The sequence below is a fragment of the Nycticebus coucang genome, chromosome 6 (assembly GCF_027406575.1).
Source record: "Nycticebus coucang isolate mNycCou1 chromosome 6, mNycCou1.pri, whole genome shotgun sequence".
Taxonomy (NCBI): Eukaryota; Metazoa; Chordata; class Mammalia; order Primates; family Lorisidae; genus Nycticebus; species Nycticebus coucang.
In genome coordinates this window covers 75,415,935-75,436,192 of record NC_069785.1, presented here as the reverse complement: position 1 = coordinate 75,436,192, position 20,258 = coordinate 75,415,935, and the positions used below count along the sequence as shown (strand labels likewise).

At 38.2% G+C, this 20,258-nt stretch overlaps 1 protein-coding gene and 1 non-coding gene across 2 annotated transcripts in view; one reads left to right on the top strand and one right to left on the bottom strand.

Annotated features, from left to right (window-relative positions):
* Nucleotides 1-1,354: 1,354 nt before the first annotated feature.
* Nucleotides 1,355-1,462, top strand: LOC128589536 (small nucleolar RNA U13). The gene has a single exon (XR_008381088.1). It is a non-coding gene; the product is annotated as a small nucleolar RNA U13 (small nucleolar RNA).
* Nucleotides 1,463-2,419: 957 nt separating this feature from the next.
* Nucleotides 2,420-20,258, bottom strand: part of ARIH1 (ariadne RBR E3 ubiquitin protein ligase 1) — a 134,991-nt gene continuing 117,152 nt past the window's right edge. Inside the window, exons 11-14 of the mRNA XM_053595925.1 lie at nucleotides 18,437-18,494; nucleotides 8,218-8,478; nucleotides 6,784-6,896; nucleotides 2,420-5,778 (exon numbers count right to left, since the gene is read on the bottom strand). Of these exons, the coding sequence (XP_053451900.1) occupies nucleotides 5,694-5,778; nucleotides 6,784-6,896; nucleotides 8,218-8,478; nucleotides 18,437-18,494 (517 nt within the window). The 3' untranslated portion in view covers nucleotides 2,420-5,693. The remainder of the gene's footprint in view (nucleotides 5,779-6,783; nucleotides 6,897-8,217; nucleotides 8,479-18,436; nucleotides 18,495-20,258) is intronic.

Below are 20,258 nucleotides of genomic sequence, written 5' to 3'. Positions count from 1 at the left end.
CTCAAAACAATTAAATCATCATCTCTTTAAGGTGGGACTCAGGCATTAGTATTTTTATAAGCTTCTCCATGATTCCAATGCACGGACACATACGAGAACCACTGATTTAGATAACATCAGATGGACAGGACAGTGGCATAAAGTTGCAACCTAAGACTATGAGAACCAATGATCTAGAAATAACATCAGGTGGATAGGACGGTGGCTTTAGGTTGCAACCCAAGACCGATAGAAGCTGAAAAATGATAGCCCACGGGCAGTTTTTCTTTGGCCCGCATTTAAAAATATGGCAAATTGCCAACATTTCACAATTACAAGCATTTACATTAAGTCTGGATTACACAGGCTCCTCTAAAGCCCACCTAGCCCAGGGTAGTTTACTCCTAGAATATTTATCTGGCTCTTACAGACATGTGAATCGGAGACTCCTGGATTACTTGAAACCCCTGAATTACTATAATAAGGCTGTGCTTTAAGCACTATTACAGCTGCTACTTATCAACATGTGATTGCTTTATAAACCAGTTCCTGCTCTGAAAATGCCCCCAAACCGGCATATCATAGCCTGAAAACTGCTTTTCACAAGAATCTATTATCTTTCCCATTTTAAATGCTACTGCCTCAAGGAAGATCAACAAACAACACTTGCCTTAAAAATGGGATTTAATTCCACAAAAAGCAAAAAAAGAAAATCCAGAAGTCATTTGTCTAATCCAATATTAGGCACAATATGATTTCCAATTGACCGTTTCTGAGTTGGCTATTTCATGTTGAGGAATTAAGAAGCAAATCCCTTAAACTAGATATACATCAATTTTATCCCTAAAAGATAGATGAAAAATCTGAGGGGCCCACATATTTTCCTGTTTTTGAAAAAGTGAAAAATTTCCCATAATGCTACTACTTGTTATCTTAAAGCTCCAAACGCCATCCAGTTTCAAGGATAAATGCTAAGATCCTTCTGTGCATTTCGGTTATTAGTTATAAAACAAATCCTCTAAAAAGTTCCAGTAGCCTATTCAAAATTCTTTACATAGGAATTCATTTGAATAATTGGACTAACAGCTGCAAATTACTTGGGTAGTATATATAAAGTCATGCTAAGTCATTTACTCTCAACCATCACATGTGATAGCCTCCTTATGGGGAATGACTGCTGTAGTCGGGAAGATGAAAAGAGCTACTCTTCTATCCATGGCTGGTTTCTAACAATTAGGCAAAACACAGGACCTCACTGTTGCAATCTCTGCAACAAATTAAACATCACAGATAGTATAATATATAGCAATTCTCCAACAGTAGCAGCAATAGGCATTTATGAAGTTTCTGATGTGGTTTAAAAGTACAGTATATGATCCTTTAGTAGTTCATAAACGTGATGATTGGGTTTTTATACTCACACGTGATAGGCCTCTCTCAAACCTTGTTACATCTGCAATGTCAACACATTACCCATCTGACATTAAAAAATAAAGTACCATATGGTTAAAAGCCACCTTTTCTGGCAATAAATACTAGGTCATTCTGAGAGCAGGTTAAGGAAATATGATACAAAGAGGTAATATAATGTTGTTCGAGTCCCAGATAGAAGAAACTGGGGTATCTTGGGCAAGTTATTTAACCTCATTGAACCTTATTTTCCTCCTTTGTAAAGTAGAACAATTTCTACTCCACTTGTTTCAGACAGTAATGTAAGTTAAAGTCCTTTGAAGATGAAAGTGATAAAAAAAACTCTCACAGAAACAAGACAATTAAATTGTCTTAAAATCTGGACTTAAGGGCGGCGCCTGTGGCTCAACGGGTAGGGCGCCGGTCCCATATGCCGGAGGTGGCGGGTTCAAGCCCAGCCCCGGCCAAAAAAAAAAAAAAAAAAAAAAAATCTGGACTTAAGGGTGGCTCAAGGAGTAGGGCGCCGGTCCCATATGCCAGAGGTGGTGGGTTCAAACCCAGCCCTGGCCAAAAATCACAAAAAAAAAAAAAAAATCTGGACTTAACTAGACCATCAGTGACAATTATTTCTGACTTTGGGACCTTCTTTAAGACAACTCTCCTTTCATTCCCATGGGAGAAATCCACTGTTAAGAGTGAGCTAAATGGAGAGATGTGAAGGACTTTTGAGACTTTAAAAATATTTTACCTTCAAAAAATTGACAAAGACCTGAGCTTCTACAACATAAACTGCAATCTAAATTTAATGTTTGAGACATGGAAATTAGAAAGCTTTCAGGAAATGAAGCTGAAGGCCTTATTAACCAAGCATGGGGGATGGTCTCATTCACAGTTCCTGGCAAAGAAACTGAACCAAATTGTGACATTTCGTATTAAGTAGGAACAGTGAATAAGGCACATAATACAAGTGGCTGTTAGCCACCTAGTCATTTGTTTTAACTATGAAAATAAACATAAGTAACTAATGGAATAACAAAATAAAAGTTTATTTTATTAGAATTAGGAATGTTCTTTCCCTCTGGGCAACCTGAACAGTCCAGTTACAATGAAAATCTAAGAACAGTTATTTCCACAGCACAGGGTGCTCTATGCACAAAATACAGGGTTAGGAGCATTTAATCAATTTACCGATCTGATTGTCTCACCAACCCACCCCATCCCATCCCCCAAGTGCTCTATACCGGGATTTGTACTTATTGAATGTTACATTAAGTTCTTTTCTCTCTTGTACTAAATTGCAGTTCCTAATCATGGCTGAATCAATATTACACTGCAGATTCAACCATTTTAAATGAAGTCAGCACTGGATCTGCCGTATGTGTGTGTAGGTATACACATGTGTATTTAATGTATTTGTTTAAACACACATAAAACACATACAATCTGGGTAGCAGCAAATTACACAGAATTTAGAGTCTGATTATATTATATGCTACTCAATTTACCACTGCAGTTTGTGTCCTGAGCTTTGGATCAAAATTTTATTTTAAATCATTTAAAAGTCCATCTGCTGCTCAATGAATTTGCTGTTCAAATGAAGCATGCACTTTTCAAAAGACAATGTAACTGACCTCAAGAAGATAAGGAGACCCTGGTGCTACTGTGAATAGAGCCCTCTGATAAAAAGACTTAGGTGAAATAGGGAAGCTGTCATACAATATGGCTTGCCTATTCCAGCTGGGGCACTGAAGCTACTAACAAAGAAAGCAATTATCTCTGGGAATTCTGTCAAATATGATGATAGCTGTTAAAACTTGGAATTAGAAAAGGCCAGTTCAGCTTGATCCACACAAATCAGGGAATGCACTCACAACTGCAATACTCTCAGGTAGTACACCAAGGCTGAAACTAGAAAGCATCTCTAGAAAGCACTGTTCCTCCACGGTGGGAGCTGATATTACCAAGTGCGTACACTGTTTTTGGATACTTGTTGCAAGGGGAGCATGTAAAGATTTATGACACTCAAACCTAGATACTGCAAAGTTAACTCGTAAGATTTTACAAAAACACCACACATACACAAAGCATTTTAAGGGAACCACGTATATCTATAGCAACTCTGGCTGTTTTTCAAAGTTGCCAGGGAAAGGAACTTAAGCTTTCTTTAAAAAAAAAAAAAAAAAAACTCCTTAGTTTTGATAAATGTTTAAGATTGACGCAGTCATTTAAAGTAACATAAAGTCAAATGGATGATGGGGTGGGGGGAAGGGGATATAAGAATATGGAAGAAGCAAACACTGAGTTCAGATTTGCACCTGAGGTGGCAAGTGAGGGAAGGAGAAAAGGAAAAGGTAAATTTGATCCTAAAGCGACAAGTGGTTTAAGGAAGCAGCATAATATACTCAGCAAACATTCACTGATTTTTGATGGGAAAAGAACAGTTGCAAGTACATCTCATGTAACAACCTTTTCTAAAAGGAAAAGTAGGGTTGATTCAGCAAAGCCTAACTTAGGCAAAAGGCCAGAGGAAAGTGAACCTACTTCCCAATGGAGTAGTAAGATGTACAATGCAAGAGCAGACAAGGCTGCCTTGCAAATGGTAAACACTCCCTAGGCACAAGACATTTAAAGGAAGACAAAGAGGTCCTCAGCCTGACCCGGTATTTAATGTTTAGACCTCTTAATCTAGTTGCCTAGTTCACTCTGTACTCCTGTATAAAACTGACGGATTTAGGGATGCTGACCTGTTGAAACACACTACAGCATGAATGGCCTAAACTGGTATATAGTATTATAATAGAACCACCACCATCCTTTACTTTTAACATAGCTCTTAGAAATTTCATAAAAATGGACATCACAGCTAAAACGCATTATTAATTCTCCTATCTGCTGACAATAGAAAAAAAGCAAACTCAGTGATTTCTATTTAAATGCACTAGATGGGAATACCATGTTCTAGGGATGTTCGCCTTCAAACTGAACCCACAGCCAACACGCCCAAGCAATTTCAGTATCCACCATTTTAAATTCACAATCTGACACTAAGTGAATGGCTATTTATTTATATTTCAAGCAAAACATTCTGACACCCTAATGCAGAGGAGTGACATATGAGCCATAACTAAAATCTTAAAAGGCTCAAAGCAGCAATTAAGGGGAAAAAAGGAAAGGAAAAGAAATTTTGAAATGCTTCCTCTGGATGTGACAAGGAATCTAGGAAGCCTACAGCTGTGTGCATGATGTGGGCACACAAGGGCTTGGGTAGAGGCATGAGGCCATGGAGGGGGATCAGGTTGGGAACAGGATCATCTACAGCAACAAAACCTCCTGCTGCAGCCCTTATCAGGTCATGGCATTTAGTCAGAGCTTGACCTCCATGTCCCTGATCAAGAGCTGGGAATTCAAGGCATGATGCTCATGGCCAGTATCAGACATTTCAAAACCAGAAAGGGCAAAGTAACTCAGGAAAGGTAAACTGAGGGTTCTAGTTAGGTCTTCCAGAGGGGCTAAACCAACACACCTTTTATCCCAACCCCAACCCTGGAAAGATAAAGCAAACTGAAAGAAAATGCACAGCAAATAGACATAATCTTGAAGATTTTTAAAGAATAAATATTTTTTTGTAATTAAACATTATGCAAACACGTGCCACGCTTGCTTTGTCCATGCATATGCACTATATACAATTTTGAAAAATACTGTGTTGTCCTCTTGTTTTAAAAGTCATATACAAAGTTTTTTGTTGGTTTAATCCTCTTGCTGCCTACCCCTTCCCCATTCCAAGATTTTCTTTACAAGGAACTAATCATCATTCACTCATGACCTTGGGGTATGAGAAAGAGTCAGTGTGTGTGTGTGGGTGGGTGTATTTCTATGCGTAGGGGAGGAAGAAGAGGTCCTTTATCAAAATACAATAAAATGGCTGGTTTGGACATGAAAAGCAGTATCAAGGAGCTGTTTGAAATTTTAACTGTACTACACTCAGGAAAAAGAAAAAGAAAAAAAAAGGAGTCAGCTTTGAGAATGAAGCTACGTTACAAGTTAAAGTTGGAGGGCTTTTAGTGTGTCTGTCACACTTTTGTTGGCGGCCTACAATACTGTAGTACAATGGTTTATCTACCTTTTTTATTACAATATAATTTACTTAAACTTTCCGTTAACAAAACAGAATTCTGGTACTACAGACCAGCGGTGTCAGAATAGGCTTAGTGCCTCCTTGTTTGTGTTTGTTTTGTTTGTTTTAATTGCATGAGCACTCTAGATGGTAAAGTTTTCAGAGTTCATTTTATGCAGGGCCATTCTCAGTCCTCAATGTACTCCCACAGATCTTTTTCATAGCCTTCATGTACATGCTGTAACAAAACCCTTCGTCGACTCTCACAGTATCTGTAATCAAAGAGGAAAAAAAAACACACAACTTGTTGTTAGCCTCCAATAATGACAAAGAGCATTTACTTATTTTTAAGGTAGCCCCGTAGGTTACCCAGACTTGGAACTAGGTACCTGTTTTTAGTAGGTATATATATATATATTTTTTTTAAATCTACTTTCTTTTTTTTTTTTTTAAACATTTATTTATTTATTTATTTTTATTTTTTTGGCCAGGGCTGGGTTTGAACCCGCCACCTCCGGCATATGGGACCGGCGCCCTACCCGCTGAGCCACAGGCGCCGCCAGTAGGTATATTTTTAAGACTAGATGTACAGATACATCAAATTGCTTCTAACATTAAAACAATATTTCATGATTCCCAGTCACAGGAATTAATTTTAAAGCAATAAAAACTGTTACAAGTACTGGTGGGCCTTAGAAATCATGATTCAAATCCTGCAGTTCTACAGATTAAAAAAAGTAATTACATGGGTTATTTATTCACATGCATAAAATCTCTATTAAATATAACAGTACTATCAACACTTAGTAGCTACAGTTGGTTAAAGGAAGTAAAAATATTAGGTAGAACTAAATCTCCAAGTCTTCCAAATGCCCATACTCTCTGACTACTTTAAATAAAACTCTAAAAGGTAAGTTTCATACCTCATTTATCAATAGCCACAACCCATGGAATTCCCAGGCTAAAATTCTCACCCCTCACTCTAAAGGCCACTTGTCCTTTTTGGGCTCTTTCTTCCTTGCAAGGCAGCAACTAAATAGTTAAAGCGGAACAGAAGCAGAAATCAGCAGTGGGATAAATGGCTGAATCCCTCCTCTGTGCATGACCAGTACTACTGTCCGCAATTCGAGACCCAATGGACAGAAGCAATCTGTGAGAAACATGGCAGCAGCTCAGTTACTGGATATGCTAAACCCAGTCTCACTATCACCGAACTCACTGCTAAGGCACCACCACTGGCAGAAAGTTACTTAACAGCTATTTTTAAAAAATCTTACCTGTACTTATCTTGTACTTTCTGCTTTATATCCTGCAGTGAATCTTGGGAAATGTCTCGTTCAAGGTAGCCCGAAAGCACCTCTGTGGCATTCTCTAGATCTGCTTGGTTATTCTGCAAGAAGAATACAGAATAAATTCTGGCTTCAAAAATAAAGCTAAAAGATAAATTATTTCAGCTGCTTTGTAGACTATACACTGCTCTCAACACTGATTCCATAATTTTCACAGGTGGTTTAACTGCATCCGCAAAGTTCTTTTAAGGCTCTCACTTGTAACAACTTGTTCTTTCTTCTCCAGAACAATTTTCAAAATGTTAAAAGAGCTAAAGATTCACTCACTACTTTTGGAAGGATACTAAGGATAATTTGAAAGGATTTTGATATCTTCTAGTTCTGGGAACTGTTTTTTGCTAAAAACTCAAAGAAAAACTTGAGAAAAGGCACTGTGGCTGACGCCTATAACATAGCACTTTGGGAGGCTGAGGTGTGGGAACTGCTTGAGCTTAGGAGTTTGAAATCGGCCTGAGCAGGAGTGAGACCCCATCGCTACCAAAAACAGAAAAACTAGCAGGGCACTGTGGCAGATGCCTGTAATACCAGTTATTTAAGAGGCTGAGCCAAGAGGATCACTTGAGCTCAAGAGTTTGAGGTTGCTTTGAGTCATGACACCACAGCACACTACACAGGATAAAAAAACATGAGGATAAAATAGATACCTATTCTTGCTCATATATGGTTGCACTTATTTCTTTGTAAGAGAGACATATACAGAAGATTACATTTATATTATTCTCTGTTCCTATGGCTAGTTTTGTACAGTTTACCCATCTAAATCCTATCTGCTTATTGTCCAGTCATCTATGGACACAAATGTTTCATGTATCTATTTAGAATTGAGTTAGCTTTCCTAGCCAAAACTTCCATTGCTAAAACCCCACTTTTTAGTCATAACTTCTCCAGCAAAGGTAACCACCATATTAACTTCTAATACCACAGGGTTAGTTTTACCTGAATACAGGCTTTTGTTGTGTGAACTTATGATGTATTAGAGATGCTATATAAGCTATTAATATACATTGTCTCGCTTAAATCTCATAACATTCCAGCTATTTTTTTTTTTTAGGTTTTTTCCTGAAAAACCTAAATTATTTTAAAAATAGAGAAATAAGAGGCTAAGTGCTCTGCTCCAAACCAACAGAACCAAGAAGTGATAAAGATTGATATCTAGGGCTAACTCCGTAACCTACAAACTTAATCACTAGCTGGTTAAACCATATTGATAAGGAGAAGAAATAGAAACTTCCTGAATTCTTGTAATAAATACTATGTTTACCCACATTTTCAAAACAGACAAGAAACTCTATATATCTATGAAAGACTGAGTAATCCCATGACATAAGCTAGGCTTTTCCCCCATCCAGGAACTGCTCCTACCTCAAAGATAATGGACTGGTTGTTCTTTTTGAGGTAGAAAGCGAAGACATATGTGTACATGAGTGTGGCACGACACTGGCAGAGGACATCAACTGCTTTCTTCAGGAACTGCACCTCAATCCAGGACATGTTGTGCTGTTGCATTTCTTCCATTTTCTGCTTCACCTGAGCATACAGTTTGTGCTCAAAGCGCAGACTCTGCATGTGGTTCATATAGCGATTACAGTAGAACAGGTACCTCTGCAGGGCTGCCCTAGATCGCTGTGCCATTAAGAAAAATCAGGTCATGTAATTGTAACATATGAATTATACACAAAAGCTGGTATCAAATACCACAAAGGTTTGGTGCCTGTAGCTTAGCAACTAGGGCGCCAGCCACATAACACTGGAGCTGCCGGGTTCGAACCCATCCCGGGCCTGCCAAACAACAATGACAAACTAGGGGCGGCGCCTGTGGCTCAGCGGGTAGGGCGCCAGCCCCATATGCCAAGAGTAGCGGGTTCAAACCCAGCCCCGGCCAAACTGCAACAAAAAAAATGGCCGGGTGTTGTGGCGGGTGTCTGTAGTCCCAGCTACTTGGGAGGCTGAGTCAAGAGCATCGCCTAAGCCCAAGGATTTGGAGGTTGCTCTGAGCTGTGTGACGCCACGGCACTCTACCAAGGGCGATAAGGTGAGACTCTGTCTCTACAAAAAAAAAAATGACAAACTATAACCAAAAAATAGCCGGGCATTGTGGTGGGCACCTGTAGTCCCAGGTACTTGGGAGGCTGAGGCAAGAGAATCACTTAAGCCCAAGAGTTGGAGGTTGCTGTGAGCTGTGACACCATGACACTCTATCAAGGGTGACATAGTGAGGCTCTGTTTCAAAAAAAAAAAAAAAAAATTAATACCACAATGACATTATCACGTCAAATCTGTTAGAATGGCTTTTACCAAAAACATGAAAGACAAACGTTCACAAGATGTGAAGAAAAGGGAACTCTTATACAATGATGGTAGGAAGGAAAATGTATACAGGATATTACAGAAAATGGTATGAAGGTTCCTGAAAAACCTAAAAATAAAACTACCATATGATCCAAAAATCGCATTACATTTCCACATGCAAAGGTATTGAAATCAGTGCCTGTGTTTATTTCATTTAGGGGTATCTGTGCTCCCATGGTCACTGTAGCATTTTTTACAATAGCCAAGGCAAGGAGTCCATCTAAGTGTCCTTCAATGGATGAAGAAAATGGGACACACATATACAATGGAATAACATTCAGCCCTTAAAAAGAAATCCTTTCATTTGTGACCATATGGATGAAGCTGGAGGACATTACACTAAATGACATAAACCCAGGCACAGAAAAGACAAATACTGTATGATCTCACGTATACGCAGAAATGAAAAAAGCTGAATCATAGAAGTAGAGTATAATCATGGTCAGAAGAGAAGGTAGGAAGAAAAAAGGGAATGATGAATTGGTAATCAAAGAATACAAAGTTTCAGATAAGAAGCATATATACTGTATATATACAAGAAGTATATATATACATATATATAATTTTTTTGAGACAGTTTCACTTTGTCACCCTTGGTAGAGTGCTACGGCATCACAGCTCACAGCAATCTCCAACTCTTGGGCTTAAGCGATTCTCTTGCTTCAGCCTCCCAAGTAGCTGGGATTACAGGTGCCCACCACAATGCCCAGCTATTTTTTTGTTGTTGCTGCAGTTGTCACTGTTGTTTTAGCTGGCTGAGCCGGGTTCAAACCCACCACCCTTGGTGGATGTGGCTGGCGCCCTTACCCACTGAGCTACGGGCACCGCCAGGAAGAATATATTTTAAGATCTATTGCACAGAGGAGCATCTACTAGTAAATAATAATGTACTGCACATTTCAGAATAACTAAATTTCAAATGCCTCACCATAAAAAGCAAGCAAGCAAAGTGATGGATACGTTAATTAGCTTAATCTTTCCACATTGCACACATTTCAAAACATCACACTGTATATCATAAATATATACAATTATGACCTGACAATTAAAAATAATATTAGTAGGCCAGGAGCAGTGGCTCATGCCTATAATGCTAGCACTGAGGGGCTGAGGTGGGAGGATCACTTAAGCTCAGGAGTTTGAGACCAGCCTAAGCAAAAGGAAGACTCCATCTCTATGAAAAATAGAAAAACTAAGCTGTGCATCATGGCAGGCGCCAGTAGTCCCAGCTACTCAGGAGGCTGAAGCAAGAGGATTGCCTGAGCCCAAGAGATTGCTGTGAGCTACGATGCCACCATGACTTTCTATCCAGGGTAACAAAGTAAGACTCTGTCTCAAGAAGAAAAAAAAAAGCCTGATATATTTACTGATGAAATAGTATAGCAATTAAAGCTAAAGTAAGGAAGAGATATCTACTGCTACCATCGTTATTAAAACAGTTTTGAATGTCCTATAATTGTTCTTTCCAATATCATGTCCATGAACCACATGTGCCTATTTAGACTTATTAAAATGAAAAATTCAGTTCCTCAGCATTCCTATTGAATAGGTACATGTGGTTAATAGATACCAAACAGTAGTGATAAAGAATATTTCCTTTATTTAAATAAAGTTCTATTAGATAGCACTGTTTTACAATATGCAATAACATAAAACAAGAAGCAAAATTATTTTTAGTAGAAAACCATAAAAGTAACCAGATACCATGTAACTCCTGATATAATGCAAGAGGAAGTTCATAGTAATCAGTTAAGTGTTAAATGTCCCTTTCCCCACCCTCCTACTATCAATGAGACTAAATTTAATCCAGTTCCTTGAATTAAGCACCAGTTTCCGGAAATACGGGGATAAAAGATACCATGGAGTTGTAATCAGCAAAATCCATAATGTTGGAAATTCTATAGGACAAAAGGACTAATGTCCTCAATGAACAAATAGCAAAGAAAAAATGGCAGGGATTGGGAGAAGTGTATGTAGATTAGAAAAAACTCAAGAGATATCAATCAAATCCAATTGTGGGCATGTGTGGATTCTGATTTGAACCAACCATAAAGGAAACTGTATGAGATAATTTGGGACATTTGAACACTAGATATAGAGAGCTGATACTAAAGAGTATTGCTTTAAGATATATACAGTTGATCTTTGAAAAACATGAATCTGAAGTGCACTGGCCCATTTATTCATGGAATTTTTCAATAAATACATTAGAAAATTTTTTTGAGATCTGTAACAGTTTGTGAAAACTCAGATGAAAAGCACAGCCTAGAAATGTAGAAAAAGTAAGAAAAATGCACGTCATGAATGCATAAAATATACGTAGATACCAGTCTTTCATCATTTACTATCAAAAAAGATATACAAAATCTATTATAAAAAGTTAAATGTATCAAAACTTAACACAAACTTACAGATCATACATGCCATTCATAGTTGAGAGAAATGTAAACAAATGTAAAGAAGTAAAATGTGTTGTAACTGCATACAACTATCTGTAGCATATACTGTACTACCCTAACAACTTCAGAGCCAACTCCTATTGCTACTGTGGTGAGCTCAACTGTTAAGAGTATTGGCTTAAAATGCTGTGACACTAATCACGCCTGACAAATGTTAAGGAAGCAGTTCATCTCTCTAGTAAATTGCATACTGTAGTAAAAAAGTGACCTCTCTTGGTTCTTGCATATTTTTCATTGAGTTGAGTGCACTACTGTAAACCTTGGATAAAACCATGGAACGTATACAAAGTGCCACTACTGATGCAACAGAAGGTGAAGGATCTAAAGCTGGATAATTTAATGCCAGCAAAGGACAGTTTGATAATTTTAGGAAGAGGTTTAGCTTCAAAAAATGTCTGAACAACAGAAGCAGCTTCTGTTGACCAAGAAACAGACCAATTCCCAGATGCCATTAAGGAAATCATCAAGGAGAAAGGATTATCTGTCCAAACAGATAATCAGTGCCCTATTCTGGGGGGGAGAAGCCACAAAGAACATTTTTTAGGGAGGAAGAGAAGCAAGCATCAGGATTTAAGGGAGGAAAGGTTAGGTTAACTCTATGGTTTCATGCAACTGCATCAGGGTTTATGATGAAACTATCCTTAATCTATAAAGCTGCTAACCCCTGAGGTCTTGAAGGGAAAAAGTGAGTACCAGCTGCCAGTCTTTTGGTTGTACATGAAGGCCTAGATAATGAGAATTCTTTTTTTGGATTGGTTCTATTTATGCTTTGCCACAGATGTCAGAAGTAACTTGCCTGTAAGGGATTGCCTTTCAAAATCCCCCTGGCAGCCCAGAACCCCATGAGTTAAACACCAAAGGTGCTAAAGTGATCTACTTGTCCCCAAACACAGTATCTCTAATTCAGCTTCTAGATCAGGGGGTCAAAAATACCTTCAAGGTCATTAGACAAAGTACTCTATGGAAAGGATTGTCAACACTATGGAAGAATACCCAATAGGAAGAACATTATGAAAAAAACACTTTGGAAGAAAATCTCAACAGAGTATCATGAAATTCTGGAAGGATCCACCACTGAAGATGCCATTTGTTGAAGCCTGAAACAAAAAATTCCTGCTGAATAAAACCATGTCCAGATAATTGTGGACTTCATAGGATTTATGACAGAGCCAATCAAGGAAATCATGAAAGAGATTATGGACATGCCAATCAGACGGGAGATAGGCGAAAGTTTTCAAGATAGGGATCTTGGAGAAATTCAAGAGCTAAAAGACATCACACTAGAGGAATAAACAGCAGACAATCTGATGGAAACAAGTGCTTCCGAACCAGTGCCAGACAGCGAAGCAGATGATTGCAGCAAAAGCAGCAGTGCCAGAAAATAAATTTAGACAGAAGGGTTCCAATTATTCAAGACGGTTATTAAGGTCTATGAATGGACTCTTTTATGATATGGGCACTGAAACTAAAGCAAATGGTGGAAGAAGGATTAGTACCACATAAAAAAATTTTTAGAGAAATGAAAGCAAAAGTCAGAAATTTTGATATTGAGTTAGTTACACCAAGTATGTTTGCCTCTCTTGCCTCCCCTTCCGCCTCTTCCATCTCTTCTGCCTCTGTCATGACCAGGACACCAACACTAGCCTCTCCTCTCTTTCCTCCTACTCAATGCAAAGATGATAAAAATGAAGACCTTTATGACCCACTTCTACTTAATGAATATTAAATAGATTTCTCTTTGTATTTTTTTATATAACATTTTCTTTACCTTCTTGTAATAATATAGTATATAATACATACATATAGAACATGCAAGATGTGTATCAATTGGCTATGCTTATCAGTAAGGATTCTGGTCAACAGTAGGCCATCGGTAGGTGACTTTGTAGAGGGGTGAAAATTACACACAGATTTTCCACCGCACAGGGAGTAGGTACCCCAACTCCTGTATTGTTGGGTCAAATGTAACGGTATTATATTACATTAAGAAAGTCTGTTTTTCAGACATACACAAAATATTACCAAAGAAACAATATGATATTTAGATTTATTTGGTATTGCTATCACACTGCAAAAATTATTCATATAAGGCCTCTCCCATTTATACAATAATCTATGGAGGGGATGTAATCTTAGTATTTCTAGTAGCTGATACGCAAAAAATGATTAATAAATACTTACTAAATGAAACCACTATCTTACCAACATACATTATTTTTCTTTTATCCTCATTTCCTCTTCTCTTCTCCATGAGTTAAAGTCTACAGATAACACACACACTTACTTCTTGGCGCTGTGATTAGTCTCTGGCTTGGAAATACAGGGGTCACTACAAAAGTTTTGAAACAGGCTGTGTTACTGGTTCATTATTTTGCCCCCATGAGAAATAATACCGGGAGGATCACTTGAGCTCAGGAGTTCATGGTGTCCTGATTCACCCATGCAAGTTTCAACTTGCTCAGCTTATTAGTGTTGCTGAGAGAGCTTCATTTGTTTCTGTCATGGATTTTACATTTCTTCATTTTAGTGTATCTCAAAACTTTCACAATAACCTATGTACTAATTCTGAATCATATAAATAGCCAACTACATGATCCACCCTGATAAAACACTGAGACAGCTCCCCCCCCCCAACAATCATAACTCTCGTTATTTTAAAAGTTAGGTGGATATACAAGCTATGCTTATGAACTGGAAGATTATGCCAATATGAAAAAATATGGAAAATAACCTGTTAGGCATTATCCTCCCCCGAAAGCACTAATAATTCAAGTCTGTCAAATTCCCAAAATGGAATAGAAAGCTTAAATTCCCACACTGACATGTATGATGCTAGAGGACTTAATCTAATACTCAAATTACTTCTCACTAAAATTCAACATCAAAGAAAACTCACACCTCCACTGCAAATAAGACAAACTTCCTAGTCAAAAGCCAGAGTCTGAAATGAGAAATGTCATCAATGGCCTGAAAGTAGTTTTCTAGGGGGACATTTCCCCACAACCACAAGCTTGAATGCTTAGAAGGATAGGCAAACTCCAGCCTGCAAGCCAAATCTGTCACCTATCTTTGTAAATAAAGGTTACACAGAACAGTCACACACATTCATTTACATTTTAGCATTACAAAGGCAGAGGCGGAATTGAGTAGTCACAATAGAGACCAGATAGTATACAAAGCTGGAAATATTTATCATCTAACCCTTCACAGAAAACAGCCCACCCTCCCTACAGTTCTCAGAAAGGGATTCTACCAGCACCTAAATGAAGACCAGATTAAGTCAAGGATAACTCATACTTTCTCTGTTGGCAAATACTGTATCTGGCTATACTGCTAGATCTAGCTAGATTATTCTTCTTTAAGGATAGGTAAAAGAAAGTCCACCACGGAACTTAGGAAAAATAAAATGCAGCGTAAGAGAAAAAGAACATTTCTCTATAGACTAATATATAAAACTATACAGCTATATAAAAACTATATAAAAATTAGAAGAAAACTTTTGGAAAATGCATGGTCTCTTCTTTTAGTAGGATTTAAGATGATCACGACTGCTTAAAACAGAAGCAGAAAGCTATAAAAGAGAAAAGGCTAAGATAAAACAACAGAAGTGTATGTAATAACAAAATGAGCTAAATAATAAATGCAATAGCATGGGCGGTGCCTGTGGCTCAAAGGAGTAGGGTGCCGGCCCCATATACCAGAGGTGGTGAGTTCAAACTCAGCCCCGGCCAAAAAAAAAAAAAAAAAAAAAAAAGGCAACAGCAGGATCAAGTCTAAATAGGGGACTGGAAAAAGCACAACTATCATTGTAGAAATTTTTTTTTTTTTTTTTTTTTTTTAATTTTAGCTTGCTTGTTCATTCTTCTTTGTTTGAAGTACTCTTTTTTTTTGTTGTTCATTTTCTTCTTCCTCTGGTGATGCTCTGCTGCTTTGATGTTAGTAGAGACGGGGTCTTACTCTGGCTCACTGCTGGTCATACTGGTCTCGAATGTCTGAGCTCAGGCAATCCACCCGCCTCGGCCTCCCACAGCGCTGGGCCTACAGGCATGAGCCACCACGCCCGGCCCATTGTAGAACTTTTATGTAAAAATTATATGAGGTACCAAATTAGAATCAAACAACCACTAACAGGAGTAGAGTAGGGGTTATCAAATGACCTGCTCTCAAAAGATCATGGAATTTTTATGTATTAAAAAAATTTTAAATGTTCTTAAAAATGTGATGATACAAAGGAAAACAGAACACTCTAGATCAGTGGTTCTCAACCTTCCTAATGCAGTTCCTGTGGGTTGAGAACTGCTGCTCTAGATCATTTGAATGAACAGAGAACTAAATTTAATTTCAGATCTTCCAGTATTACTTTAATTGTACCAGGCCGATGAGAAAAGTGATGAGTATACATCAATAATAAATTCTGGGCAAATCAAATCATGATGGGCTATATGAATGGAATGTTTGTGGTAGCTAGAATATAAAAAATTGGCAAGAGAACCACTTACCATAAGACACTTAGTAGTGCAATAATACTAAATTTAACAACTCTAACCAAAGAGGAATTTATCAACAGCAACTTAATTTCAGCAAACAACACAGCAGCCAAATTAACACTGAGTTTCTTTTCTTTTCTTTACTGTGAGACAGAGTTTCACTTTGTGGCCCTGGGTAGAATGCTGTGGCATCATAGCTCACAGCAACCTCAAACTCCTGGGCTCAAGTGATTTCATTTGCCTCAGTCTCCAGAGTAGCTGGGACTACAGGCGCCTACCACAATGCCCAGCTATTTTGTAGAGACAAGGTCATGCTCTGGCATCATAGCTCACAGCAACCTCAAACTCCTGGGCTCAAGTGATTTCATTTGCCTCAGCCTCCAGAGTAGCTGGGACTACAGGCACCTACCACAATGCCCAGCTATTTTGTAGAGACAAGGTCATGCTCTGGCTCAGGCTGGCCTTGAACTCACTTGGCCTCCCATAGTGCTGGGATTACAGGCATGAGCCACTGTGCCTGGTTTAACACTGAGTTTCCTAATTTTATTATAGTTCTCTTGGTTTGGCTGTATATTTATATAAGAGCATATAAGACTTTACAGCTGGTTTTATGTTTGCACATTTCAATAATATTAAAATACATGTAACTAAACCCAATATCAGAACTTGTGGGAATTTTTTCCTCCTTAAAAGGACCCAAATATTATAAAAATCTGTAAAATACTCATCATTTATAATCACAAAATTATAATTTTCCAGGCTTTTAAAAAAGTGAGACACAGAAGTTTCACTTCTAATAATACAACAGACTAGGTTATATATACAAAGGGTACCGAATATGTATACATTTTAAGAAAGGAAAAATGGTAGTAAAACTGTCAATACTAAAGTCACTTTGACTTCTGCAACTAAGATACAAGATACAATATACAAGGAAACTTACAAGGTAACAAATGCCATCAATATGTATGTGTTACAATTTACTAGCTTTTTTCTCTGTTTAAAATGTATGTACATTTTTTTGGTACCCTCTGTATATTTTCTTTTCTATTCATGGTATTTTTTATCAGAAATAAACTTTAAAGAAACGTTAAGAAGTGAAGCAGTAAGAAACAGACATAAATCATGTTTTGGATGCAACCTAAGAAAATCATTTAGAAAGAATACAGTTGGGACAATTAAGGAATTTCTATATGGAATGGATATTAAGAACTATTAAATTCTAGGATTCTACAATTACGGCAGAATTACCAGAATGAAAGGAACTGAAAGTGTAAAATCTAATCCACATTTAGTGTTTGGATCCCTCATATAATAGTGAGGCATTTTTCTATCTAGTAATAGGAAATTTCTCAATTCTTAAAACAATCATTGCAAATCAGCTCAGCTCACCTACAATCATTAAAACTTGTGGATGAACAATGAGGTAAAATAATAGATTAGATAGATAGATATAGACAGAAATAAGTGAGATATTGCCTATAAATACCACCAGGGCTATTTAATAAATGCTGTTCTATGCTGTCCTCGATTGGAGATGAGTGGATCTTGACACCAAGGCTCTACCAAAACCTGAAATTCAACTATACAATTACATTTCTTAAAAGAAGCAAACTTCGGGTGGTGCCTCTGGCTCAGTTGATAAGGCGCAGGCCCCATATACCGAGGGTGGCGGGTTCAAACCCGGCCCCGGCTGAACTGCAACCAAAAAATAGCTGGGCATTGTGGCGGGCGCCTGTAGTCCCAGCTACTCGGGAGGCTGAGGCAAGAGAATCGCTTAAGCCCGGGAGCTGGAGGTTGCTGTGAGCTGTGTGATGCCATGGCACTCTACCGAGGGCCATAAAGTGAGACTCTGTCTCTACAAAAAAAAAAAAAAAAAAGAAAAGAAGCAAACTTCGTTGTGTGCCTGTGCTCAATGGTTAGGGTGCCAGCCACATGCTCCAGGGCTGCTGGGTTCGAGCCTGCTAACCAACAGAAAAAATAGCTGGGTATTGTGGCAGGTGCCTGTAGTCCCAGCTACCAGGGAGGCTGAGGCAAGAGAATTGCTTGAGCCTGAGAGTTTGAGGTTGCCATAGCACTCTACCCAGGGGGACAAAGTGAGACTCTGTCTCAATTTAAAAAAGAAACAAATTTAGATACCCAGAAACCTAATATCTACTGGAATATCTTTTCACAAATCTTTCCAAATTAAAAACCTCTGCTGAATTACTCCCTAAGGAATTACTCCGTATTGAACATACAATGTATATTCCTATTCGACTGTTACCCTCCAATAAACATACTCACCTCCTGTGCATCTCTTGCTGCCTTTGCGTCATCCTCATTATAACGGTTACAGTTGTACCTTAAAATAAATTAAGAGGATTGCATAAAGAAACAAACTAATGAAAAGAGAACCAAACGTTAACCTAGATTCAGAAATTGCAAAAAAGCCAACGTTCTCTTTTGTAACAGGTAAACTAAAATCTAGGGTACTACTGTTGTAATGATAGAACTAGCAGGCTGAAAGGAATGGAAAGTTCCTATACATAGTATTTGAATCCTACTAATAGTGGATCAGTTCTCTACTTTGTAATAGGAAATTCCTTCCCTCCTGAGGCAGTCCTACTCCAAAACAGCTCATTTATGATAATTATTAGAAAACTTGATCATTCTAGAACTTTCACTGATTGCAGCCTGAATTTCTAACTCAAATTTTTAAGAAAGAGATCATCTTATTTCTGAGGTTATCTGTTATTTAGGCCAAATATTCCCAATTTTCCAGAGTTAGAAGCCTTCTTATCCACTTTTATAAATCAAAGAGAGCCAATAGTTGATGGCCTATCACATAACAGACACTGTGCTATGTGCTTTACATGCAATTATAGTTTATTTATTTATTTATTTTTTAAATCCCAAGACCAGAGATGTTGGTGCGGATGTGGAGAAAAGGGAACACTTTTGCACTGCTGGTGGGAATGTAAATTAATACATTCCTTTTGGAAAGAGATATGGAGAACACGTAGAGATCTAAAAATAGATCTGCCATTCAATCCTGTAATCCCTCTACTGGGCAATTATAGTTTATTAAGAGTCAATGAAAACTGAACAATATACAAAATGGGAGAAAGGGGAGGACATGCCCAGAGACATGCTCAGTCAGCTCAGAGTGGAGATGAATAAGACTGGGACTTCCCTTGTCTTGCTTACCGTGTCTCTTTCATGGGTACTTACATTATGAGAACAGCTTATTTATGGAGCGCTTATTATATCCCAGCACGTGCTAAGGACTTTAAATGTGCAACATATTTAATCCCTTCAAACACTTCTGAAACATGTATTATCCTAATTGAGCAGATGAAGAATAAGATTTATAGAGAAAAAGTAACATACTTAAGGTCATATAACTAGAGAATTTCTGAGCTGGGAATTAAATTTTTGCTATCTGCCAACTAAGGCTCAGGCTCTTACCCAATAGGTATACCACTCACATGCTGTTATGTCTTCAGAATCTTTTAATAGCAATCATTTTAGAACTAAAGAAGAATTTTGAGTTTAATTTAAATCCTATTAGATTGGAGCTACTGTTCCAGGCTGTCAAGTTCTTCAGGATTTAACATTTAAAGAGATATTGAATATCTCTTTTTGATATTAAACCAAACATATGTTTAAGATTCTTTTTTTTTTGTAGAGACAGAGTCTCACTGTACCGCCCTTGGGTAGAGTGCCGTGGCGTCACACGGCTCACAGCAACCTCTAACTCATGGGCTTACGCGATTCTCTTGCCTCAGCCTCCCGAGCAGCTGGGACTACAGGCGCCCGCCACAACGCCCGGCTAATGTTTAAGATTCTTAAACAGGGTGGCGCCTGTGGCTCAGTCGGTAAGGCGCCGGCCCCAGATACCAAGGGTGGCGGGTTCAAACCCAGCCCTGGCTGAACTGCAACCAAAAAATAGCCGGGCGTTGTGGTGGGCGCCTGTAGTCCCAGTTACTCGGGAGGCTGAGGCAAGAGAATCGCTTAGGCCCAGGAGTTGGAGGTCGCTGTGAGCTGTGTGATGCCACGGCACTCTACCGAGGGCCATAAAGTGAGACTCTGTCTCTACAAAAAAAAAAAAAAGATTCTTAAACAA